The sequence below is a fragment of the Petaurus breviceps genome, unplaced genomic scaffold (assembly GCF_028583685.1).
Source record: "Petaurus breviceps papuanus isolate PSGF00001 unplaced genomic scaffold, PetGlider_PUasm1.0 90775, whole genome shotgun sequence".
Lineage (NCBI taxonomy): Eukaryota > Metazoa > Chordata > Mammalia > Diprotodontia > Petauridae > Petaurus > Petaurus breviceps.
The window spans coordinates 12,965,428-12,982,185 of record NW_027187342.1 but is presented as its reverse complement, the minus strand read 5'-3'; the positions used below and the strand labels follow the sequence as shown (position 1 = coordinate 12,982,185).

The window sequence follows — 16,758 nt, the reverse complement described above, 5'->3', positions numbered from 1 at the left end:
ATGGGCAGCAAACCCTGAGGACGCGCTTGGGGTGCTTGCTGCTACAATCACACAGGTAATAAAATACCTTATCAAAGGCAGGCTCACAGAAGCCCCTACTGGAGTCACCAAACAGTTCTATTAGAAAAATTCTTAGGAATTCATACTAGTTTAGTGAATATCCTACCTTTCCTATAGCTCAAAATAAGGTGTTTATTATGTAAATTCATAGCATTAATTTAATTTCAGGGGATCAAAGTTATAGACATATAACTATCAATAATAACTGGCATTTATGTATCTTTTTACAGTTTCCAAAACACTTTACACCATCATTTATATACATCTCCTGCTTCCATGCCTAGAACTCAACTCCATATGTGTGAACCCCTAGCTTCCTTTAAGGCTCACTCAGTTCTAGTGCCAAACTCTAACATTAGGTCTTTTCTTATCTTGGTTGTTAGTGTACCCCCAAATCATTTGCACTTACTTTGTATATATTTTATAATCGCCTCTCTGTGTACATATTTCCACTAATAAAATTTAAGTTCCTTAAAATCACAGACTTGCATTATCGTCTTTGTATCCCCAGAGCCTAACAGTGCCTTGAACATAATCAACATCCTCACAAATTACATCCTCACAAGATTCCTGTGAAGCAGGTACTACAAGTATTGGTTAATACTTTTTACAAATGAGAAAACTGAACCTTAGAGAAGTGAAAATCTTTCTCATAGTCACACAGTCATACAAACAGGCCCAGAACTAGGATGCAGGCCTTCTATTTACAGGTTTTCATGCTGCATCAATCCCTATTGATAAACCAAGTTACAAAAATAACCATCACTAGTATCAATACTAGGGCAGCTAGGTGGCTCAGCAGATAGGGTGCTAGGCCTGGATTCAGGAAGACTCATCTTCCTGAGTTCAAATCTGATCTCAGATGCTTACTAGCTCTGTAATCCTGGGCAGAGCCCTTCACCCTGTTTGCCTCATTGTCCTCATCTGTAAAATGAGCTGGAGAAGGAAACAGTAAACCATCCCAGTATCTTTGCCAAGAAAACCCCTAATGGGGTCACAAAGAGTCAGACAACTGAAACGATTGAATAGTATCAATACCACAATCCTATTTTAAAGACTATCAGGTTTGGAGGGGGGGGTGACTCTTAAACCTCTGATTTCATTAGTATAGAGAACTCTTAGGTAAGGGAACTTCCTGCCCAAAGCAGGTAGGAACCTTCTCTGCAACATACAGTTTGAGTTACCTAGAGCAGCACACCTCTGTGTTAAGTGGCCCAAGTCACAAAGCTACTATGTTAACTAAGGCAGAACTTGAACCCAGGGCTTTCTGATTCCTAGGGTGACCGTCTCTCTATCTTCATCTCTTCAAATGGATTCACTTCACCATTTTAACAGCTCAAAGCACTTCAAACCTTCAAATCCCCAGCAATGAGCCAAGAACTCCTAACTAAAAGCCAAGAATGTTTTGTGAATTAATCAGGTGATATCTGTTTTTGAAGATAACTATAGGGTAGCTAGGTGGCGCAGTGAGTAAAGCACCAGCCCCAGAGTCAGGAGGACCTGAGTTCGGTTCCGGTCTCAGACACTTAACATCCACACAAAAAAAAAACTAGTCGTGTAACCTTGGGCAAGTTACTTAACCCTAACTGCCCTCCAAAAAGCAAAATAAATAAATAAAAGAAAATAACTATAAAAGAAACATGTTCAATTCCCAAGCCCCAACGAATTAGTATAAGAATTTAAGTAATTAAGACTATCCTAAAACCATAGCAAAAATCTATTCAATACATCTTTATTTACATTTCTTCCCTTCCCTTCCTTAAAGACCTGAAAAATTATGTAAAACTGAAAAGCAACTGTTTTTGTTTCATTCCTAAATTCCTAAGTCAACATTTTACATTTCTAACATTAAGATTAAATGTTATTGTAAAAATTGACATCTGGATCCTTTTATTCTTATTTTCCTATTCCCCAAAGGCACCATCAGTCTTTCAATTACCCAGGTCTGTAATCCCAGTCATTTGGACTCTTCACTCATAACACATATCCATGCTGTTGCCAAATATGTCAATTTTACCTCTATATCTCTCATAATCTATATTAATATATATATAATCTCCCTTCTACTCACTCAAATGGCCACCACTCTAATTCAAGTCATCAGCTCTCCACTGACCTACTGCAACAATAGTCCCTCTTCCTCAAATTTCTACCCCCTCAAATCCCACAGTAAATGTGAATTTCCTGAAGCACAGGTCTATCCCAGCTAACCCAGGTCTAATTCAATAAACTCTAGAGGCTTCCTATTATCCTTTGTATCAAATATAAACTCTATGGTTTGGTATTAAAAGTCCTTCACAACCTGGCCAAACCTACTTTTCCAGTCTTCTTAAACATTACTCCTTACTCCCTTCCACAAGCTCTCTAATTCAGCCCTACTGGCCTACTAGTGGTTCCTCACACACCTCTGTGCCTTTGCAATGGATTGTCTTGCCCCCTGTGCTTGGAATGCTCTCTCTCCCACTAAAAAGTAGAAACCTCTCAGATTCCTTGGCTTTGTTCAAAACTAAGCTCAGGTGCCTTCACCTGCAAGAGGGCTTTCCTGGTTCCCTCAGCTGTTAGTCTCTCCCTTAAGGTTACTTTTTATCTACTTTGCAAGTATCTTATACATACCTGGATACCTGCTTGCACTCTTTCCTTTCTCTTCTTGGAACTTAAGCTCCATAAGGAAAGGAACTGTTTTCTATTTTGTCTTTGTTTCCCTAGAAATTAGCACAGTGTCCAGCATATACTAAATGCTTAATAAAAGCTTGTTGATTGACTACAATCAGTAATAAAAATAGGAAGCCAGCTAAAATCTTGTTTCTGATGCTTACCACCTGTGTGACCTCAGGTACATCACAAACTCTCCGGGCCTCAATTTCTTCATCTAATGAGATAAAATATGTAAAGCACCTTACGAAGGTTGAATCAATAAATAAATGCTACTAGTATTATTCATCTGTAAAATTAAGGGATAGGATTAGACACATGCTTGAAGTCACTACAGCTTTGGATCTATGATCCTAACTAAAAACAGAGAGTGCTCATCCTAAAATAATCAGTAACTAGAAAAGAAAATTGACCCACAAACTTCTGTTCACTTATTTTTGGTCAAATATTTCAACTTTTATAATTTATCAGTTTCTTTAAAACAAATTTTTATAAACCATTCTACATTATATCTTTACATTCATCTATATACACTTGCTATAATGTCATGCTACAATACTTCAAGATACTTCAAGAGTCTGTGATTTGGGGAATATGGATCTCAAATTTTCTTTTTAATTTTCTAATTTATGGTCTTCTAAGAGGATCTACTAATTTATTCATCAGGAGTTTCAAACAAGGTTCTAACACAGCAAAACACAAAAAACAGAGAGAGCACTTCAATAGGATCTTCCTCTATGATTAAGGTATGGCACAAATGTTCAGAGAACTCAAAAATTAATGATTCTATGGCACTGTAATGCTAGTGACATCTGAAAACAGTTATCCAGGAATTTTCTTATCAAGTTGAAACTGAGTTATAAAGTAGTCTAAAAATTAACAAGTTTTGCCCTAATACATTAACTGAAATCAAATCACCTTTCTAAAGCAATAACAAAGCCATGATAATACAAGACACTCTTGTGCACTTGAGAAGCTTGTAGGTTTTGCTTAAAGATACAAAACAGTTTTTTTCACAGCATTCTATACCAATTCCATCAAAACGATGTTCACTCAAAATACGTAATAATGTAGACATTTGATCAAAATTCCTGAAAAATACAGAATGAAACAAGTACTTGAGAAATTCATTTGTATATGCAATTTTCAGAAAGTAAAAACATCAGCCTGCAAGGTTGCCACCAATAAATTCTACATTTATATAGCAGCTTAAGCTTTACAAAGCATTATCCTCACAACTCTGTAAGGGAAATGGTATAAGCATTATTATTCCCATTGCTGAGACCAGAAAACTGAGGTTTAGGGTTAAAATAACTTGCCCAGAAATTCACTGGGAGAACCACAACAGCTCTTTCCACTTCATCTTAGCAATGTCAAGAACGTCTAAAACTCTCCAATTTTAAACTTCGCTTTATCAACCAAATGCTAGGTAGTTACAGATAAGAATAAGTCAAAACTCAGACATTACATTTTATCATTATTTCAGAGCATCGTATTGAATAAAAAAAATAAAAAGTCTGGGAGTCTTTAGAATTAATGCATAAATAACCAGTTTGTTGGGCTTTTTAAAATAACAATCCTTTTAGTTAGGTTACTTTCTTATCAAATTAGTGAACAGTAATTTTTAAATCTGATTCAGGTCTTCTAACCAGGCCTCTAGGCCTGACTGGTAGTTGATTTGCAGGGTATTTTATAATTTTAAAGATGCCTGATAAAGAAAATAGGTTTAAAGAAATAAAAAAGATCTGGCTGTGAGCTGATAACCTTATTTGCTTTTTTTAAAGTGCAAGAAATTGGTGGGGTTTGAAAGGAAGGAGAGATTAACAGTATTAGGCAGGATGGAATCTGTAGTACATAGTTCTCCTTATTTCCGCAAAACAGGTTTTGCCATTAAATCCATGAACATACTCAAAAAACAAATCGCTAAACAAAAAAAAAAAGGGTTTAAAAGGTTATCTTCTCACACACGATTCATTTTCAGCATTTACAAAGTGGCAGAAATATTTCATATAGCTCCTCCCCCTCCCCCTCCGAAAAAAAAATAAGGCACCTCCCAGTGAGTTTAATACAAATTAACAGGTACAAGAGGCCTCTGGAACAGCCTGAAAATCAGAAAAAGGGGAGTTGGGGGCAGGGAAGATCGGATTCTTAGGAAAAACCTTCTCCCAGTCGGCCGCCCCACCTCACCTACCCTCACCTTACCTCCCCCAGGCAGAGCAGCGAGGGGCTAATTAACCCCTCATTAATTGACACCTGTAATGAGGAAAGTTTCTCAGAGCACATAGGCCCCGCTCCCCGAGAAGATGTCTCGTTTAAAGGCGGGCCCCAGCCGGCGAGTGGAACTGCCGCTTCCCCGCCTGCCAGGTAACTGAGAGTGCCCAAGCCACGCCAGGCCCCACTAGGCCCGGCCCGCGTCGGCCCGGAGGCCGCAGCCTCCTCAGCGGCCCGGCTCCCAGCCCAGGCACCTTCCCGGGGGCGCCAGGCCCGCACGCTCCCCGGCCCGGGCGGAACCGCGCTTTTCCTCAGGCCTTGGAGGATGGGGGTGGGGGGGCAGAGGCTGGGACGGAGGAGAGGTGGGGGACCCCCCCCAACACACCCACAGACGCACCCCGAGAGGCGGCGACGGCGGCGGCTACTTACTTTCATTTAACACCTCCACCAGGTCTGCGCAGTTCTCGCACATCGTTCAGCCGCCGCCCCCCCCCCTCCCCCGCTTCGGATCGCACGGACTGATCCTGACCGGAGGGGGGGGGAGGGGAGAGAGGAGAGGGGGGGCCGGCCGGCCGGCGGGGGAGGGGGGAGGAGAGAGCTGGAGAGGGTGGGGAGGTGAAGGGGACGAGGAACTGCCTGTCCCGGGAGCGGGGGCGGTGAGGGAGGGAGGAGGGGGGACGAGGGGAGGTGCGCAGGCCGGAGGGGCGCGGAGGCGCCTGCGGCGGCGGGGGAGGGGGGGGGGGAGGGGGGGGGGGGGGACGGGGAGGGAGGGAGGGGGATGGGGGAGAGAAGCAGTCGAGTCACTTCACCGACCAGACGCCGCGGCCACCGCCGCCGCCGCCGCCGCCATTTTACTAGAGCGCTCGGGCTGCGCTCGGCTCTTTCCGACCAGGCGAAGGAGCCGAAGCGAAGAGACTCTCACTCTCATTCCTCCTCCTCCTCCTCCCTCCTCTCCCTCCCCCTCCCTCCTCTCTCCGCACACACGATACACATACACACACATACACACACCTCTACATACACACACACATGCACACACCCACCCACCCCATACCACCTCTAGCTGGCTCACCTCCCTCCCTTTCCTCTTCCGTCCTCCTCTCCCCACCCCCACTCCCACACACAAGACACACACAGACAGACACACACACACACACACACACACACACACACACACACACCACCCCCCCCACCCCCAACACACCCCTCCCAGCCCCGGATCTCTGTCAGCGGCCGGAAGGAAAACACGAAGCCAGCTCGGCTGAGGGGGGAGTTAGGGTGAGTAGGGTAAGATGGCGGCTTCAGTCTGGGCCGCCGAGGCTGCAGGTCGCCCATCGTCGCCCCCAGCCCTCCTCCCGAAACCCGATCAGCTTCCTCCCGGCCCCCTTCGCATTGACATTGACCCCCCCCCCCCCTGCTGCCACGAGAGGAGGCAACGCTGGGGTTCCCCGCCCCACCCCCACAGCTCCCTCGGTCCCGGGTCCCCCCACCGTAAAGGGTGAGGGAGGGGGTCTCGAGGAAGAGAGTTTAAAAAAAAAAAGGCGGCTTATCGTGTAGTGGGGAGGTCGATCCCGGCTCTTCCTTTGGTCACTCACGTTTATTCGCTGCCCCAGACAGGCTGTTTAAAGAACCGAAGTCTTTAAGGCCCCGTAGACAGGCCGCCGACCCCTGCCCTTGGGCTGAGGGGAGCCCAGGGGTGTGGTGTTTGCCAGTCAGTGGGTGCGGCTTCCACCTGCCTAACCGCCGCTTCAGGACCTAAGATGTAGACGCCCCTCTACACCCTGAGCTAATAAGCCTTCTCCATCCAAGATGGGTAAAACTTGAACTTGTAAAATGAGGGGGTGGGACTAGAGGACCCTTTCAGCTCTAAATCTATGATCCTATGAACTTGTCACCCAATAGAACGATACAAATGGGGGGGGGGGCGGGGAAGAGATGAGAATACAGGGAGTGGTTGCTCAAGTGACACAATATCCCTTTATTCAAGATGGGTCCTCTTGATTGACCCATGATACTGTTCCGAGGGACAGTCTTTTGCTTCCCAGTCTATCATGAAGGAACAGGAAGAAGACAAGCATTTAAGTGCCCACTGTGTGCCAGGGACTTTACAAATACTATCTTGTTTAATACAACAACCCTGGGAGGTAGGTGCTTTTATCCCTACTCTACACTTGAGGAAAAGATAAAAATAAAGATTACTTCCAGTTCAAAAATCTGTGATCCTGGATATGGTGTAGAAGACAGAAGGACAATTAAATCCACCCTCCTGCTGAAGTTTTGGTGGGTTTTGTCTTGAGGAATGGTGCTGTAAGCCTAAATTGGTACCTTTGGTCAATTAGGGGAAAAAATGCTACCAATACCAAACTTGGATAATTAGACCTCTTAATTGAGATGTAATCTAGTGTAGAGGGAAGAACCCTGTTCTTAGAATTGGAATAGAGAGTTCAGACCTGACTTCTCACTAGGCTTGTGACCTTGGACCATGAGAAAGTTTATTTTCAAATAACTCACACCTACTATGTGCCAGGCATTGGGAATACAAAACAAAAATAAACTTTTTGCCCTAGAAGAGCAAACATTCTATTGAGACGGATATCATAAATGTCCGTATGTACAAGGTTATGTACAAGAGTATGTACACGGTAATATCTGGAAGGGTGAAGAGGGAACAGTATCTGCCAGCCCTACCTAGTTCACAGGTTGCCCTGAGAATCAAAGGGGATAATATACGGCAAAAGACCTTAAAAACTAAAAAGTACTGTAAAAATATAAGATATTAAGTACTTAATATGACAGTTGTATCCACATGACTTTCTGGTTTTCCTGAAAAGACAAACCAGTGAAACCACTCTCCTACTACACAGTCACCTATCTCATCGAGACTTGTTAAAATTGAAGCACAACTCCAAAGAGCTTCTGTCTAATAAGTGAAAAGTAAGACTGTGCTAACAAAAGGTGAAATCTGAACCTCAGATTAAATTTTATGTTTTGGTTTATGAACGTTAACAACTTACTAACTACCAATGAGATTCTCTTTCAGACTGGTGATACTGAGGAAAGATGTGATAGTAGTTACTCTTAAAAATTGGTAGGGAAAGCAAACATTGGAATTTGAAGTTTGTGCCAACTTTTTGTAACCTTTCAGTGAAAGGCAACATATTAGCATAAAATGACAATGTTGTTAAATTTCTAGACCCCCTTGTATTTTCATAAACAATCACTACCACTGTATTCAACATAATAATTCCGAGGCAGTGTGACTGCTAAACTTGAACTGTAACCATTGTATGGATTAGAAGCTGTTTCCATTCTATTTAGATATTGAATTTAAGGCTCAATGTGCTAAAACAGTAATTCCCAACTCAAGCATTTGCCCAGGTGTATTCTTGCTTAAAGTTCATGTTCTAAAGCCTCTAGTGCTTACTCTAGAGAGGAAATGTGACAATGGCTACAGAGTCAGCCTCAAAATTGGGAAGACTTCAGTTCAGGTCTTACCTCTGACACACACATACTGGTTTTGTGACCTTAACATTCAGTGCCCCAAGCAAGTCTTAAGACTAGAGGTTGCTGAAGATTTACTGATCTGCATTGGTAGAAAGAATTTCCTCACCAATGAAATCATAGGTACAGACCCTCCCAAAAAAGATTACTCTGTCAACAGTTGTTACAATAGTGAAGCCTGTATGAGTTACCATGCTGTGATCTTTCTTGTGTCTCTTAACTAAACAGGGCTTTAGAAATACTGTTTTGAATATTAGGGTAGTATTGTGCTTTAGCACTTATATGAATATTTGCCTTCAAGTGAAAAAAGTATTTATTCAGCACCTATCAACATGGTTTATTGACAAGGCTAAAAAAATGCTTTTGAAATTGGGTAGCTGTGTGGTAGGCCCATGTCTCGCCACTAGAAGCTGAACAGGACCACTATTTTATAGATGTGTAACACTAGGTTGCTTTGATCCCATTTTACAGACTTTTTCTTAATTGTTAAAGTCTTTTTGACCCAAGTTCCATTTGATGTTCTTTTAGAGTTTTTTGCAATAGATTTGTTCCTGAAATATGTGCATTAATCAGGGTAGGTAACAAAGCCCCTGAACTAAAGTCTTGCTCTGATGTTTCTTCAAGGTGAGTTCTTAGAACTTCTGCCAGCTAAACATAAGTTCTGGCAGATCAATAAAACTAGAAAGTTTCTCCAAGTTTCACCTCTCACCAGAGCACCAGCCCACTTAAATTCAGAGTGGTTTGTCACCATCCTGCCCTTTTCTTTTTTCAGCACTAGTAGCTGGAAGGATTGTGATCTGTGATGGTGAAAGAGTACAAATTTAAGTTTACAATAAATATCCCTGTTTTTTTTAAATCAATGAAGATTTTCATATTAGTGTTTTTTAAGTAGATCTCACCTGTGTGATTGCCACACATCACCTTTATTTTTATTTGTGTAAGGTTTACTACTTTCTCCACTAAGAACTTTCTTGAAGCCTAAGATGGCAAGGAGATATAGTTAACCTTGAGTTCTTAAAGGCTATGCTGTCAGAAGACAGGACCTATGAAAGACTTCTTTTATAGGTCCAGCATCAAACTGTCATCAGAGGACAGCCCAGTGAAGTTGTAGGAATTCATCACCAGAAGATTGTCCTCCAGGTGCTTTCTCTCCCACTCCCTCCCCCCAGAACCTCCTGGAGGCTGTCTACATTAGTCACGAAGGAGTTGAGATGAAGTCACCAGTCATTTGACATTTTAAAACTTAGCACCACCTAGTGGCAGAATTGTACTTAAACCACTAGGTAGTATTTCTCAGTCTTTTTGCAGGAGCCAAACCCTTTTACTTTAAAAGTTTGAAACCCTTGTTAAAAAATCTTAAGTTATTTTTATTGGTACCAAATATCATAATAAAAGTTCAAAATATATTTTCTCAAATCTTACACCTGCTTTTATTTATTTTTAAAAATATGTTCCCAGCATATTGGCAAAGACAACATATATGAGATAATCAATATAGGAAAGGTGGTAGAAACTGTTCGATAGCTATAGAAACTGTGAATTGGTCAAACCATTCTGAAAAAATAGTTTGCTGTTATACTGAGAAAATAACTAAAATTTCCTATAGTCAGAGATTAAGAATTTGAAGAGACCTTCAAGGTCATAAAGTGCAGTACCCTTATTTTACAGGAGAGAAAACTTGAGGCACTGAGTAATTAAATAACTTGCCCAAGATCATGCAGCTAATAAGTGTCCAGAGTGGAATATGAAGCCAGGTCTTTCTTACTCTTAAGTTCAGTCCTTTCTATTATATCACACTCTCAAAATTACCTTTGACTCAGAGATCCTATTTCTAGGCATATACTACAAGGAATTTGAATACAGGAACAAAGATGCACTGTGCACAAAATAGGAGCAGAGAAGTGGGAGAGGGAACAGGAATCCTTGTCAGCTGGGAAATGGCTGAACAAATTGTAGTAGATGGATATAATGGAATTTGACTGTCCCATAAGAAATGATGAATGTGAAGAATACATAGGAATAAATGTATAAACTGATACAAAGTGAAGTAGAATCAAGAAAACAATAAACACTGACATCAATGTGAAGGAAAATAAAATTTAAAAATTATAATTATAATAACCAAATTTGATCCCAAAGAATATATGAAAATGCATTTGCCTCTTTTCAGAGGTAGAGGAATACAGATCTAGAACATGTCAAACTTGACTAATATGTTGGTTTTGCTAAACTTTTTGTTGTTGTTATAAGGGATGATTCTCTGATAGGGAGGGAGAGGGATATATTTGGGAAATGAAGTGATGGGAAAACTGAAGATATCAATAAAAATTTTGGAAAGAACAAGTTCCAGAAACTGAATCCCCTTTAATCTTTTCCAAATGTTGCCTTCTCATTTCAGAACTCAGTGACTAAATGCATGGAAAAGGAGCTCTCTAAGAATCATGTTTTTTGGTTCCCTAACTAGACCTGTGAATGAAAAGAATAAGTATATATAACTAGATTTGCTTAAATAAATGTAGAATTGAAGGGAAAGAAAAACCAATCTTGTTTTCTACTGCAAGGAGAAACTGAAAAACATCTAAGGAATCTAGATTCCTTCCCTCTAGATTTTCTCCCTGACTATTTAAGGGGTTCCTCAGCCTACCTTATTCGAACTAAAAGGAATATTGAAGAAAAAATCAAAACGTTTCCCTGTTCTGTGATGCTTGGTATTAATAAGCCAGAGATTTGTCAAAGCTCTCACTTGTTTAATCTTTCAATTAATTTTGTATGATTTTGACATATAACTGCTACTATTTATATAGTGCTTTAACATTTGCATGCAACTTACAGATCTCTTATCCTCATAATTCAAGGAGGTAGGCACTATTGCCACTTTTTTCAGATGAGAAAACTGAGGAACACAAAGGTTAAGAGACCCAGTTCAACACCCTTGAACTTTGGTTTTCCTAATTCCAGGTCTAGCACTCTATCCATTGTGACACCTAGTTACCTCTATATGTGCTATGCATAGGATACACCTTTTTTGAAAAAGAGCTAAAGGAGGAAAAGAGAAAGGGATGGCATATATAAAATTATGACTTCAGAGAAGCATGGAAAGACTTATATGAACTGATACAGGGTGAAGTAAGCAGAACCAAGAAAACTATCCAGTTAATATAGGCCTTGGAAGTTAAGGACCAGTATTTATAACCATAAATTTAAAGAAAATTTCAGATATGAGTTCAATCTCTGTAGCCTTTTGCAAGACGTAATTCTTTTATACCATTTGTGTTGCTGAGAATTTTCTTTCAGATTATAAATTCTAGACTTGAACTTCATTTTTCAGTGGAAAATTTGAAGAGATACTTTTAAATTACCCTAACCTCTATTTGTTGAATATTTGCTGCCAATATGAGGCTGTGGCTATGGTACTGTGAAATTACTCTAGCTCACACTCTTCCTTACCACTTCAACCCTCCTCTCAATTTGATGACTTGAATGTTATCAGTATCTCTTTGACCACCCTGACCTTCCTATTTTTCAGCCTCAGTCAATCAATATGCGTTATTAAATATCTACTGTGTTAGCTCTGGAGATAAAAAACACAAAAATGGAAATCTCCACTTTCAAGAAACTCACATTCTACTATGTACACCATACATTTATTGCATATATATACAAAGCAAATACAGGTGTACCTCAGAGATATTGCAACTTCAGTTCCAGACCAGTGCCATAAAGCAAATACTGCAGTAAAGTGACATGAATTTTTTGGTTTTTCAGTGCTTATAAAAGTTATGTTTATACTATACTGTAGTCTATTAAGTGTGCAATAGTATTATGTCTAAAAAAAACAGATACCTTAATATTAAAATTATTGCTTAAAAAAATGCTAACTGGGGCGGCTAGGTGGCACAGTGAATAGAGCACCAGTCCAGGAGCCGGGAGGACCTGAGTTCAAATGTGATCTGAGACACTTAACACTAGCCATGTGACCTTGGGCAAGTCACTTAACCCCAATTGCCCTGCCTTCCCCCCTCCAAAAAGAAAAGAAAATGTTAACCATCATCTGGGCTTTATAATCTTTTTGCTGGTGGAAGGTCTTGCCTCAGTGTTGATGGCTGTTGACTGATCTGAGTTGTGGTTGCTGAAGATTGAGGTGGCTGGCAATTTCTTAAAATAACAATGAGATTTGCCCCATTAATTGACTCTTCCTTTCACTCGAATACTTAAAGGCCACTGTTGGGTAATTAATTGGCCTAATTTCAATATGGTTGTATCTCTGGGACTAAGGAGGCCTGAGGAGAGGGGGATGGGGAGATTGGTAGAGCAGTCAGAACATATAACATTTATCATTAAGTTTGCTGTCTTATATGGGAATGGTTTGTGGCACCCCAAAACAATTGGTGACAGTGAAGATCACAGATCACCATAACAGATATAATAATAATGATGGAAAAGTTTGAAATATTGTGAGAATTACCTAAATGACACAAAAACACCGTGTGAGCACCTGCTATTAGAATAATAGTGCAGATAGATTTGCTCAAGGCAGGGTTGCCACAAACCTTCAATTTGTAAAAAAAAAAAAAAAACACAAAAAAAAACCCACAATATCTGCAAAGGTCATCAAAAAAGTGAAGCACAATAAAATAGATACACCTGGTCAGTGTAGTGTGGAGGAGGCACAAGAAATCAAGGGATGATTAGGAAGGGCCTCATGTGGCACTTGAGCTAAACTTTGAAGGAAGTGAGGGATTCTTAAGGAGAGGTGAGGAAGGAGGACATTAACAAGCATGGAGATAGCCTGTGAGAAATAACAAAAAAGCCAGTTTGGACTGCATAGAAGAAATGAAAGGGAGTCATGTATTGTAAGGATGAAAAATTAAGAGTGGAACCAAATTACAGAGAGTTTTAAAGCCAAAGGAATTTACGTCTGATTTCTAAAAGCAGTAGGGAGCCACTGGGGTCTATTGGGCAGGGGAGTGATATGGTCAGACCTGCCTAATCAAATACTATTTTATAATCAACAGATAAGGCTGGTGGGATTTTATATTCCTTACATATTCCAGACATTTCTTAAGCTTTCTTAAAAGTTTCTTGTTCAAAAATTGTAATTACTTAATTTGATCATAGCTTTATTCCATCTTTTTGTGCCTCACCCCTCCTAAATCTATTCAACTTTATTTTTAGTTTAGCCCTCCACTCACCATTTTTTTTAGGCCATGACTCCTGCTCTGACTTCACTTTTCTTCCTTCCCAATCTTGACTCTAATAGTTAATCAGTTCAACTACTCACTGTTTTCTACTCTGAAATCTTTTGCTTCCATATCCTATCTTGCTCATATTTTGTCAGACCCTGGATTATTCCCCCTGACTTTCCTTCTCTGCTCCTATTCACATAATGCTTAAAAGAACCAGAGGACATCATAGCAACCATGCAGACTGGATCTATTACAACTTGATTTTATCTAATCTTGTTGTAGCAAAACAGTCCTTTTATTCTCTCTCTCTCTCTCTGCTTGTGCCTCTCTAAATCCACGTCACCAGCTCCTCCCAGTTCAGCCCTCTCTTTTCATGTCAACAAGTCCATCCCACAAGTGGGATTCACGAGCTCTGGGTTTTAACACTAAACCAAGCCAATATAGGGGATCTTTAAATTCCATTACTACCGTGTTTCCCCGATAATAAGACACTGTCTTATTATTTTTTTTTGGAAAGAAAAACACCAGAGGTCTTATTTTCAGGGGAGGGCTTATGTTGTCCTGCCTCAGCTCTCCTCCGCGGCACTGCTCTCAATGACACCAGCAAGCAAATCACTGGGGAAGAATAGGATGACGCGCTCACTGCTGCAGCTCTGATTGGATGCAGCTCGGAGCGCGGCGTGCATTTCACAGGGGGGGGTTAGGGTTAGGGCTTATTTTTGGGGGAGGGCTTATTTTAGAGGAATCTTACACAGTAAGGGGAGGGCTTATTTTCGGGATAGGTCTTATTATCGGGGAAACACGGTATTACAGACAGAGACCTAGGCTGGTGAACCATGAATTGACCACCTACAGAGGTTCCCAGAGTGGGCAATAACACCCCCTAGGGGCGCTGGAACAATTGGGAGACAGTAGTAGCCTCAGGTGGATTGGGGAGCATTGAATAAAACTAAGGGGGTCATAGAAGGATAAGGAAAGAAGAAAAGATATTTTGAAAAAACATTTATACATGGTTCATCTGTTGTGCAGCAGAGTTAAAGTCATAGTGATGACTATCTTCCAAATAGACACATAAAATGCAAATTATATCTGATTAGTGGTCAAGTCTGCTGACAGGTCTTAAGAAGCAAGTGTTGGCAGGCAAGTATGTTGTCCATTGTTGGGAAATCCAGCATGCATAGGAATAATGTGCATGTAATGAGTTGTTTGCAGTATGATACTATATGGTTACATGATGCAATATTATGTCATCAAAATTTCAATGCAGGAAAAACCCACAAATTTACAATAAGTTATTAAATTTAAAATAGGTCATTTTTTAAAAATACTCTTTAAAATGACAGAATTTTAAAAAATAAACCAACCTGTTGGGAGCAGCTAGGTGGTGCAGTGAGCAAAGCGCTGGCCCTCGAGTCAGGAGGACCTGAGTTCGGAGTCAGGAGGACCTGAGTTGGGTTCCAGCCTTAGACACTTAACACCCACACACACAAAAAAAATAAACTAGCTGTGTAGCCTTGGGCAAGTTACAATTGCCCTCCAAAAAGGGGAAAAAAAAAACAACCAACCTGTTAAAGAATTGGAGGGAGGCACTAAGTAATTTTTTTTTTTAAAGGAGGGAACCTCTTAGCTAGGGGGAGGCTGAGAAGCTTTGAGATTCAGCCCCCAAGGAAATCACCATTGTAAGAGCAGAATCAGAGAGTAAGAAGGTGAACAATAAGATGATATGGGAGGGCAAGATTGGAATTACCAAAGATCTCAGGAAGAAGAAAACTCAAAGACTTTGAATGTAAGCAGAAAAATCAACAGGGAAAACATGAACAACAGAAATATGACTTCCAAATCTAGTAAGTGAGCTCAGGTTTCTATGAATAAATAAATAAAAAAGTAAAGTGATTCAATACAATGAGACAGTACCCTATCGAATTAGAGGATTACATGGAACCACAACATACTATTCTTGAAGGGCTTAAAACAGGAAAACATATGAGAGCAGAATTTGTGGCCCATAAAAATAATGCACAGAATAGAAAAACTAGAACCTGCTATAGCAAATCTCACCAAAGAAACAAAAAACCCAATAGATTGGGAATGCAGATGCACAGGGGTGAAAGACAATCTGGAATCAGAAAAGCAAAAAACAAAATTAAAAGAAAATATGCTACCTGTAAGCAAAACATTATTCTCGAAGACAAAATGCACAGAGACAACCTAAGGATCATAAATCTACCAGGATGAAAACTGTAATGCCACAGTGCAGGCAGTAATACAAGAGAACTACCCAGAACTTCTGAATGAATGAAATACTGATTTAAAGAATTCATTTTTTACTTTCAGGAAAAAAAAAAATGAAGGCTGCAAACTCCAAGACACACAGTGGTTAAATTTCACAATTCATTTCAGAAACAACTTCTGCAAGCAATCAGGAGAGACCTTTATATTCAAATGAAAAAAATTAATTACACAAAACTATTCTGTATCCACCTGAAAATGCAAGAGAGAAATGGAATAATGTGTTCTGAAGAGCAGTGGTGCTCAGGATGCTGCCCAGGAAAACCTTCCCTGCAAATCTGAGCTTAACCATACATGAAAAAAGTTGGGCATTTCAATAATAAAGATGCATTTGAAACATTTTAGAAAGAAAACCAGAACTGAAGAGATTATTTACTTCTGAAAGGTCTCTACAGAGCTGCAATAAGGGTGAGAGAATGCAGCAGACCAGGGTAGGGACAGTGACAACAGATCAATAAGAGACTTCTTAAATGTACATAAAGAGATGGAGTGAGGGGGTAGCCAAAGTCAGGTGGAGGTAACACTGAAGGATTATGAACAGAATCTAGAGATAACCTGCCTACAGATGGATAAGATTTTTTTTTTAATGGGACTACATTACAAAATGGAAGGTGTGTGAAAGGGGTGGGGGATAAAGAAAAGTGTATGATGAGCATGAGTCAAACAAAGGGTTAGCTGGGATGAAAAGGCAGTGTTTCTCTCAGGAAGAGAAAAACCTGCAGGAGAGTGGGTGAAGAGGTGGAAAGAATGATTGGAAAGGAGGGAGACCTTGCTTTAGTAATGGGAAGAAATTCCACTGATGAAGGCTCCTCTGGGTGGAGAGAAATGCTCTATGAAGGCAGATGGAGATCTTTTGCTG

At 40.5% G+C, this 16,758-nt stretch overlaps 1 protein-coding gene and 1 long non-coding RNA gene across 4 annotated transcripts in view; one reads left to right on the top strand and one right to left on the bottom strand.

The window, feature by feature from the left end:
• The window catches only part of USP34 (ubiquitin specific peptidase 34), a 322,401-nt gene extending 316,474 nt beyond the window's left edge, over positions 1-5,927 (bottom strand). The window contains exon 1 of one of the 3 annotated variants that reach the window (XM_069069036.1): positions 5,737-5,927. In XM_069069036.1, coding sequence (XP_068925137.1) covers positions 5,737-5,926 — 190 coding nt within the window. In that variant the 5' untranslated portion in view covers position 5,927. Of the gene's footprint in view, positions 1-5,352; positions 5,512-5,736 lie in introns of those variants that run through there. The other 2 variants (XM_069069034.1, XM_069069035.1) reach the window with 2 other exon arrangements.
• A 189-nt stretch (positions 5,928-6,116) lies between these two features.
• Positions 6,117-16,238, top strand: LOC138146885 (uncharacterized). The gene is made up of 2 exons (XR_011164628.1): positions 6,117-6,201; positions 15,945-16,238. It is a non-coding gene; the product is annotated as an uncharacterized lncRNA (long non-coding RNA).
• Positions 16,239-16,758: the final 520 nt, after the last annotated feature.